The sequence below is a fragment of the Parambassis ranga genome, chromosome 3, assembly GCF_900634625.1.
Source record: "Parambassis ranga chromosome 3, fParRan2.1, whole genome shotgun sequence".
Taxonomy (NCBI): Eukaryota; Metazoa; Chordata; class Actinopteri; family Ambassidae; genus Parambassis; species Parambassis ranga.
In genome coordinates, this window is record NC_041024.1 from 16,235,847 (window position 1) to 16,245,995 (window position 10,149).

At 41.3% G+C, this 10,149-nt stretch overlaps 1 protein-coding gene across 1 annotated transcript; it reads left to right on the plus strand.

Moving 5' to 3' along the window:
- The first annotated feature begins 583 nt into the window (after positions 1 to 583).
- On the plus strand, positions 584 to 6,685 carry kcnk2a (potassium channel, subfamily K, member 2a). The gene is made up of 9 exons (XM_028402278.1): positions 584 to 589; positions 1,039 to 1,182; positions 1,304 to 1,416; positions 2,064 to 2,154; positions 2,478 to 2,595; positions 3,102 to 3,262; positions 4,310 to 4,496; positions 4,576 to 4,715; positions 6,353 to 6,685. The coding sequence occupies exons 1-9, from the start codon at positions 584 to 586 to the stop codon at positions 6,683 to 6,685; spliced, it is 1,293 nt and encodes a 430-aa protein (XP_028258079.1).
- Positions 6,686 to 10,149: the final 3,464 nt, after the last annotated feature.

Consider the following 10,149-nt stretch of genomic DNA (forward strand, 5'->3'; position numbering starts at 1 on the left):
TAAATCTCCATTTCTGGCCTGCACTACACTTCCAGCTCTGAGAAGGATGGTTAAAGCAAAGCTATTGTCAAAAAGAGTTAGTTGTTAGTTGTTGAGTAAGTAGTTTAAGCTAACTGGAGAACTGACTGATTTTCTATTGTGTTGTCTGCAGTAAATGGGTTCTCTGTTATAGGGGGCTCAGCATTTATTTCTTGAATGAATGAAGGCCTCTCATGGCCCTCTTCCATCTTTCCTCCAGCAGACCTTTTATTTAAAATACAAGCTGTATAACATATATAAAAACTTGAGTCATTGTAACCCATGATCCAAATAGGGTAATAAATAATTAAAATCAATTAAATAGCATAAATTATATATATAACAATGAAAACATAACAATGACTATTTAATAAATAACCCTGTTAACATACTCTAAAGCTCCTTTATATTTTGTTACTGTCCCTTTAAGACGCTGTCCCAGACGCTGTGTGCGAGCTCCTTAGGAACCAACTGATACACGCAAAAAGACCTCCTTTAAATTAAGTTTATCCAACATCTTGTAAATGTATTATATTTAATTAATAGGCAACTGTCCAACATCAACATGACGGTTTACTGTAAGTTTACTGTGTTTTTAAACTCAATTGAATTGAATGTACGCATTACAATGTAACAAGCTAGCGATGTAAAACTGTCACAATGACCTATCAAACTAAATTACTTTATGTTAAAGAAGGAAATTTATGTAATGTTGTTCCCTGTCTCGTGATAATTTATCGATTATTTTGCGTCTAAAGTTACAGCTGATTTGGCGTTGACGTGGTAACAGTAGCGAGAAAAGAAGGTATTTCTCTGAAACGAGAGTGTGAAATGATTAGAGAGTTCATTTATTTATTTTATGTATTTTGTGGCCTGTTGTGCAGGCCAGGTTTTTTCCAACTTTTGCCAGTGGATGTATAGAGCACTTAAAGGGCCTGTTGAAAAGATTTCTAAAGTTAACATCTATGTGTTGGCTGTGAGCTGGGAAAGACAGGAGGAGATATGTGTGGGTGAAAGCAGTCAGTGCCATTTCTTTTTTTTACATTTCTTCTGACAGTGGCAGCTCCAGACTTATTGGACCCTAAATCCGCCACTCAGAACACTAAGCCCCGCCTCTCCTTCTCCACAAAGCCAATCACACTGACTCCTCGGGAAGAGAATGAGGTGAGAGAGAGAGAGAGAGAGAGAGAGTAAAAACATGAGAATGACAAAGGGATTATTTAAACTTTTTTCCTTAAAATCTGCATTGTTCAGCAGGGAAACAGTCACTGTAAATCTGTTGCAGGTGGTTGCCACGGTGATGAAGTGGAAGACGGTGACTGCCATCTTTCTTTTGGTAGTTCTGTACCTGGTGACAGGAGCAGCAGTTTTCAGATCGCTGGAGCAGCCTCATGAGAGGTATAGTCATGTTAAAAGCATGTCTGGTTGACTGTCTGCTTCACCACCAGAAATGTCATCCATCCTCTATGTACACACCATACCCTGCTGTTAATGGCTCAGACATTCAGTGCAATGAAAACTGCAGTTATTAAACCCCATTTTAAAAGGTGCAATGTAGAACGTTTTGAATATACGAGGTGCACAAATAAAATGTAATTAATTGAATTTTATTTTCAATCACATCTAGCCCTCTTAATTAAAGTCCTAAAGCAAGTTTCTTTATCACACAAAAAGGACCCAAATGAAGTTAAGGCAAGCTTCCTCAGGTGTTGCATCTGTTAATCAGGAATTTGATTCGACCACTCAATATGTAAAGGTTAACTATTGGACCTCTAGAATTTAATCACTTTATGCTAGGATATCTTTGAGCTATCAAGCAGCTGAACACAACATAAATAACATTATTTACCAAAGGATGAGCTCCATTAAAGACCCGTACTGTAACTTTTAACCAAGTTATTTTGCAGCAGCCTTTACTAATGAAAACATGTAGCAATCTGAACTAAACCACAGTTTAAGAGGGACAGCAACTTAATGTTGTTAATGTAGTCACAGGCAGAAACATTTCTGAATCTCACTTTTTCCTCTCTCTCTCTCTCTTTTAGTGCCCAGCGTTTGGCCATCCTGTCCCAGAAGCTGGAGTTTCTGTCCAGACACTCCTGTGTGAACCAGAGCCAGCTGGAGGAGCTGGTAAAGGTGAGAAGAACCTCTCATTAAACAGAAAAGAGAGAAGCTGTATGTGCTGCAGTGGTTTCAGCACCACGGACAGCTCATCCAGCTACACTGGAGTGGAAGGAAGCCACAGAAGGTTTGTTGCTGATATTACTGCAACAAGTGCTGACCAGATAAGAGCCTCTCATAGGACTGTGTTCACACTGCAGTCAATGTAGAAGCCATCCATCTCAATATTCCCATCCTTAATGGGAACACATAGCTCAGAAGCAGCTGCTTTTATATTTAACAACAGAATTATCTACTGAAATATGAAAATAATACAAATATTGATCTCTTCCTTCCAGCAAGTTGTGTCTGCGATGCGCTCAGGAGTAAACCCTGCAGGAACACTGACCAACCACAGCAGCCTGTGGGACCTGAGCTCTGCCTTCTTCTTTGCTGGGACCGTCATCACAACCATTGGTAAGAAACACACACACACGAGAGAAAGACCAGAAAGAACTTCTGTGAGTGTGAGTGTTTGTATAACAGAAGAATTTCAAAGTATTTGTTATGTTATCTGTTATGGTCAGTTATGTAACAGTGTGACCTGCTGCTTCTCTTCATCTGCTTCCTGCATATAATCAACCTAGCACACATGCCATCTTCATAGATCCCCTTTATGTGTGTATGTGTGTGTGTTTCCTTCACCCTCCTTCCTTTCTTTCCATTCTCTGTTCTCTACCTAGTCTCTGCTAGCCTTCTTTGCTAGGTCTTTAATTACAGTGGTAAAGACCAGCACAAGCATTCGCCCCCTCACACCTAAATGTGGCAGCACAGCTGTTGAAACTCTTTCCTCTTAAGGTTATTGCAACACAAGCAGAAAGATTTTATCTCAAATTTTCTATAGGACTAAATCCATATAAAACAGTACAGCTGCAGGCTGTTGCACATTGTGCTCTCCTCACAGTATGTCTCTGTCTCTGCAGGTTTTGGAAACACCTCCCCTCACACAGAAGGTGGACGAATATTCTGCATCGTCTATGCGTTGCTAGGGATACCTCTGTTTGGCTTTCTTTTGGCTGGTGTGGGAGATCAGCTCGGCACCATATTTGGCAAGGGCATTGCCAGAGTGGAGAAAATGTTTGTGGTAAGTCTAGAAGAACATACACAAACACAAACAAACACACAAAAAATAAACCACACACCACAGAGTCAATGGGTTGGCAAGTGAGAAGAGCTTTAATTAGAAGGACCTTAAAGCAGTGTCATTCATTTATTGCTTCTTTAACATGAGTTACCCCAGAGGGAGTTAAACAGTGTTTGGTAACAAGGTCAGTTTGGATTTTTAACATTTGTGGCATTGCTTGTGTGTGTGTGTAAAGTTTTACTTTATAAAAAAAATTAAACTGAGTAAACATTCTTTTATTCTAGACTCATTAAATCTGTCCAGCAGAGACATCGTATTTCTAAAATAGAGTGTAAATAATTGGCTTTGTAGTCTTGAATGAAGGACTGAAATGTAATTTAGAATGATTTTCTCCCTCTGCTGCTCTCAGGACACCCCAGAGACCCAGCACTGAATATCATAATTAACTAAAGAGGACAAAGGTTCATTGTGTAAACGTGTGTGTGTTTCTTATTGCTGTGTGCAGACACTGAAGTAGTGTACTCAGTCTTTTCTTTTCGGCTTCACCCTAGGGAGCAGTTTATGTAATACTTCTGCTATTGCTCAGTGTCTTTTTAACAGAAAAGCAGTTCTGTGGGTGCAGACAGGCATGCAAATTCAACATTATGTCTTTAACCTGTTTTAAGTTTCATTTGATCTTACAGCAATGCCTGCGTCACTGAGAGGTGCTGTAGAAATGAACCTTTCCAAGCTTGGTGCAGATTGAAATAATGCAGCAACTCAGGGATGAATTTCTGAGACTAAAGACATATTTTAATATATTACAATATTTCAAAAAATATATAAAATTGGAACTTAAATTTACTTTTGTCACCGGTATATTTCTCCTCTTTGGTGCTTCATTAATCATCACACATCTCACATGTCTTGTCTTCGTCCTCTGGCTCCTATACTTATGACTAGTTCAAGTAATTTTTAGCTTTTACCTTTACTCTTGATGGTTTAAGTACATTCTGCTGCTGTGTATAGTTAGATAATGTAGTATCTGTCCTTGTCTCTGGCCTGCAGCAGTGGGACATCAGTCAAACAAAGATCCGAGTCATATCCACCCTGCTGTTTGTGCTGTTTGGCTGCCTGCTGTTTGTAGCGCTCCCAGCGGCCATCTTTAAACACATCGAGGGTTGGTCTGCTCTAGAGTCCCTTTACTTTGTGGTTATCACCTTGACCACCATTGGATTTGGAGACTTTGTGGCAGGTAGCAGACACACTCTTTAAACTTGTTCCTTATTTCATTCTGCTCAGTCTCATTAAATGTTGACTCTCTGTGGGTGCAGGTGGATCAGACATAGAGTACCTGGAATACTATAAACCTGTTGTGTGGTTCTGGATTCTGGTGGGACTGGCCTACTTTGCTGCTATCCTCAGCATGATTGGGGACTGGTTCAGAGTCATCTCCAAGAGGACAAAAGAGGAGGTATGAATTTTCCCACTTCATATTTATTCTTCTTTACCTGTTAACACGTTTGCACCGTCTGTCTGCGTCCTGGACAGTGACACACAGGTCACACTGAGTGAGCTCCTTGGTACAGTGTCATCCACACTTCAACTTTTGCCCTCCGCTTAACTTCATTTCAATGATATGACTGCACTCTAATCCAATCAACTCTCTGCCATCCAAAAACAGTCCGAGGGCATTATTGTGAGCTTCTCCAGAGAGAGAGAGAGAGAGAGATTTGAACATGTGATGATAATACCTTCAGAATATTTAATATTTTTATTTAGTCTTAAGACTAAATAAAACACAGGTAGTGGAAATTAATTCAGCTGTTTCTAAACAGGAAGATGTGGAAGTTTTAAGGAAACACTCTAAAATAATAAGATGTGAACATGAATATTTGGTCATATATGTCAGACTAATGAACGTCTTGTTGTGTTTTGTGGGACAAGATTTCAGCAAGAACATGCTGACATGAAGACATGACACAGTGTGCCTGTTAGTTAAACAGTTGAAACTGGTTTCATCTGCAGCTGTGGTGATGTTACATGACTGCCTACATGAGTGTGTGTGTGGTGGTGTGTGTGTGTGTGTGTGTGGGGGGGGGGGGGGGGGGGGTTCTCATGCTGAAGTCCTGCTGGGATGCACAAATAATCTCACTGGCCTGTGAATGCATTTGTGTTACTATGATCGGTCACTGTGTTATAGTTAGAAATAGAGACATTATTAGTGAATAAACAGGGCTCATTTTCAGTCTGAGGTGACACCAGAATGACTCTGTGTCTGCTCCACTCCAGTTCTGATATTCTATTCTCATGTTAATGTCTCATTAAATCACATACTGTGAATATCCTTGTTAGACAGAATTAGGAGCAGCTGCTCTGCCCTGTAAGTCCATCTGTCAATGTGATATTAATGTGGCAGCACCTTCAGAGAAGATTACCTGCAAGAAAGCTAAGTTTGTTTTCGCTCTTTAAGTCATGTCTCCATTGTCTATGTGGTAGGCTATGCTGTATATGTGTGTAAATAATACAGGCTGATAACTTTTTGACTGGCACCACCCGACACTGATCTGGCAGCCTGTGACTGAGTAGAGAGGATGAAAACTTCAGACACAACTTGTGATGATGTATAGCTTTGTCAACCAGAAAAAAGGTGGCTGCTAAATGTTACACAGCAAAAAGAGCAGGAAAGGAGCCCTGGAAAAAAACAACCTGATCACCAAACTGATATAAGAAACAAGAAACGAACGCCTTAAAAGATCAGCTGAGACACGAGTGGGATGCCTAAAGACAATGCTGCCACTCTTTCAAGACCTTGACACAGCCAGGCTCAGAGACGAGAGCCAGATCATCCAGAGCAGGAAAGACACAAAAAACAGCTACTCATTCTGAAAGATCAGCTAATGCTGGTGAGAGCCTCAAGAACATGTAGCTGCTCCTTCACAACATGGAACAAGAGACACAGCACCTCAAAAACAACTTAGAAAAACAGGAGAGATTGGAAAAAAGAAGAGAGAAGCGAGAAAATCCTGCTGTTCCCTTCACACCCCCTCCACTGCCACCACATAGAAAATTCTGAAGTTGACTTTAATCTCTCTCTCTGTCTCTTTGTAGGTTGGGGAAATTCGAGCACATGCTGCAGAGTGGACGGCTAATGTCTCTGCAGAGTTTAAAGAAACTCGCCGTCGTGTTAGTGTTGAGATCTATGACAAGTTCCAGCGAGCAGCGTCCATCAAACGCAAACTGTCCTCAGAGCTAGGATTCAGCCCGGCCCCTGAGTTCACTCTGCCCAGGCGGACTGTGTCAGTCAATTTCAATGATGAGAAGAACGAGAAGGAGGCCGGGCTGCAGGGCCTGACAACACCTCTGACCAGGAACGGCGGCTTGTTCATTAACGGCTTGGACGCAGAGAGAGGAGATATCTCAATCATTGAACACCTCAAGTAGAAGGTGGACTGTCAGCAGGCCTCTGCCTTTGTCATTGTTAGGGGTTGGTACAGCTGTTTCTACTTCTACAAGTGCAGAACAAATCATGAGGGGAATCAAAGCCTTGCACACACTTTGAGTGTGACAGACTTTTTTTTTACACCACCATCCTCCATCATGGTCCCCTACAGTGAAACAAAGAGCACGAAGAACACACAAGCTGACATCATCATAGTGTTTGTCTAATGTGTATGCCTGCGTTTAATCCAGCAATCTGTGGTTCTGGGTAACATTTCCTGACATTCAGAATTGGCCGTATGTGTGAGAGTGAGCATGAATGGTTGTGTGTCTCTATGTTAAGACAATGATCGAGTGGATGGAACCTGAAGTGCACAGCTGCTATCAGACCAGACGTGTAACCGGACGTCGTTTTCCATCACGGTCAGCTGCTAACTAAAACATTAAATGTCTATGATCATGTGTGTAATTGTAACCAGAGCTGAAAGAGTAACTCTGTTGGGGTGAATCTCCTTTTTAATACCAAAAACTGTAGATTCAATCTTAATTATCATTATGCACATGAGCAGCTGAGATTAATGAGGTTTTAACTTTGTTTTTATTATTGAATCTAAACATGTTTTTGTAAACATTTTTTTATTTACATGTTCTTTCTTACTAACCATAGGTAAGTCAAGTTTACACACGTTGAGGAACGAAACAGTTATTTGTTTGGACTGGAGGATGAGTAGTCTTCTATCAGGAAGATGTCCACTCATGGTACAGTTCTGCTGCCATAGGCCCTTATTATTGTCATCCTAGCAGTGATGTTTAGGCAGAGGACAGCATTACACATATCCTCTCAGTTTTACAGAGGAGGCATCGTGTGATTTAAGGTGTGCCTCTGCCTCTGGGTGTATTTAGAGTCCTGAATGGCTCTGTGAAAATTTGTTAAACCACTGCAGTGCCTTAATGTCTTTATTTTGCCTACAAGACCAAGCACGCACACACACACACTGAGGAGGTTTCTATGTGTGTACACCTGCAGTTGTAAATGCACTTTGATTGCACAGCCTTTGAATATAACACCATGCTACAGTCCATTCAGTCAGAAGGCTGTGATCTACGTTCTTATCTGGCATTAGGGACAACCACATGGTTTAACATGCACAGACCCAGACAAGCACAAGACTTAAATACACCAGGAAACAAGACACAGGTGAACACAATCTGGGCCGGGCAGGTAACCACCAGAGAGGGAAACACAAGAGGAAGCAAAACACAGCAATACGCCAAGAAGACACAAGAACGATTCACGTTAAACGGGAAGACACTAAATACTCCAGAAAAACTCCAGATTATTGCTAACACTGGGTAAAGCAGCAGTGGTACACTGCACTGGTCTGATGTTGCCCTCTCTCTTTGCTGGACATTGTTACTCTATCATCTCATTTAGCTGTGCTAAAATGAAACTAACATTCATTTTTTACATTTTTCATACACTGCTTGTTTTCTTAATGCTTTTTTATGATGACAGCCTTATTTTTGTTTGTACTGGTAGAGTGATCCCACACTGATGAGTCTGGGAAAACACATTGTAATAATTAAGTGTCTGTAGAGCTACTCTCTCATGTAAGAAAAGATTTTTGTACATCAAATGACTTGAAAATATACCAAGTTTAAATTTGTTCTCTGTCTGCTGTTTGTTCTAGACACTCCGCTATTTTGTTGTTGGTCGTTAGAAATCCATACAGTTACAAACAGATGCTGAATTGAACTGACCTGATGTGACCATCTTATCCCACCACTACCAAACAAACCATAACACTGCATTATTGAGTACTGAAATCACAATATTCAGCATAATTTTGCTCTCTGAGTTCACAGCTGCTAAACTTCCTGGATGATGGCCAGTGGCAGCAGGTCTTATGATGCATGAGGTAAAGTTATGACAACAGGAAGTACAGAGCAGGATCAACAGCACACAGACAGATACATTACACTGGCTCATCATGATGTATCCTCTCCTATAAAAGCCCATTTTGGCCTGTAAGGGGGGCAGATCCAGCAGAGACTGGATTCACTGGGTTCAGACCTGACTAGAGTTTATGGCAGAGTGGGGTGTTTGGTAGAACAGCCTCAGTTCTTAAAGCTGACCAGCTCCTGCTGGTGGAGTTACATTTATCACACATAAAACACGAGGTCCCACATTTACATAGTTCTGCAGTATGTGTAATGATGGAGGTGGTGTTTGCGGCAAGCTGCATCTTCTCCATCCACAGCTGCTGGTTGTTAGCACCTTTGCTCTTCAATAAGGGCATTTGCTCTGTGTGCTGCTCGAAGACAGGATGCCTTCAGAGGTTACTTTAAACACACAAAATGGGACACAAAGTGTACACCTTCTACTGTTCCATTCAGAGTAGAGGACGGTAACTGAAAATGTTACGTCATCACAACGTTAGAAAGTGGACTACACTGGTGCTGATGCTGCTATCTTTCATACCGCGTGGTGAAAAAAGGCCTAGTCACCGTCACTACACAGGAGACAACTGGGAAGATCCACCTTTTTACTTACTTTGCCACAAAGCTGTGAGTCTCACAGGAATGTTTCAAAAAACTGTAACTACAGAAGTCAGATGAACCAGAGCCTCTGGTGCTTCATGGTGAATCTATTTTAAGTTCTGTGCATATAGAGGCCATTCTTTTGTAGAAAGGTGCTGTAAAAAAGCCCAGGGCTGTGGTTGTTAAAAATAGTTCATACATTATATGTGTAATTGAATGTGTTATCTTCATCCAAGAGGAGGCAGCGAGTGCCAACACAGTGAAACTAAGGGAGGATTTTACCTTCATTCACCTCTCAATGTATAAGACTGGCTTCAATTTCAGATCTATTTCATCACCTTCATTTTTTTCTCCCTCCATCGGCTCCTCATCTTTTTTTTTTTAATAAACAGACGACTCAGACATGTTGGCAAGTCACCTCTGGAAAGCATTCACAACAGGACCTGTGCTTGATTTAACCACCCACACATCACATGTCAGAGGCACACATGAGAAAGGTTCAGAACCTTTAACAAAACACTACAACAGTTTACATTATGAGGAGCAATAGCATGTTTTGAGTTGGACTAAAGGGAAGATGTGAAATCTATACCTCATTTACTCTGCAGATACAACTGGATCAAATTTTCATGTTGCAGTGTCATATGAGAGTGCCATGGGCTGAACTCTGCCTGCCAGCGACTCTCCTCTGGCTCTGAAAGCTGCTGCTTACACAGTGTTGCTGGCTAAAGAATGGGACAAATCATGCATACAGTGTGGAGGATCGACAGTCAGTCAGTCTGTCAGTTTCACAGACAGACACACTCTCACATGCATACACAAACACACACTCAACAGTCTGAGTGCCAGTGATAACATAGCTCAGTGGACCCATCTCTTCATTTCCCGTGTCCTCGGCCAGAGTTGGTTCTGGCACTGCAGCTTCC

Excerpts from the sequence above, each read along its gene's own strand:
- kcnk2a (XM_028402278.1), top strand. Across the intron at positions 1,183-1,303 it reads CTCCTCGGGAAGAGAATGAG|GTGGTTGCCACGGTGATGAA; the intron begins GTGAGAGAGAGA and ends AATCTGTTGCAG. Across the intron at positions 3,263-4,309 it reads GAGTGGAGAAAATGTTTGTG|CAGTGGGACATCAGTCAAAC; the intron begins GTAAGTCTAGAA and ends TCTGGCCTGCAG.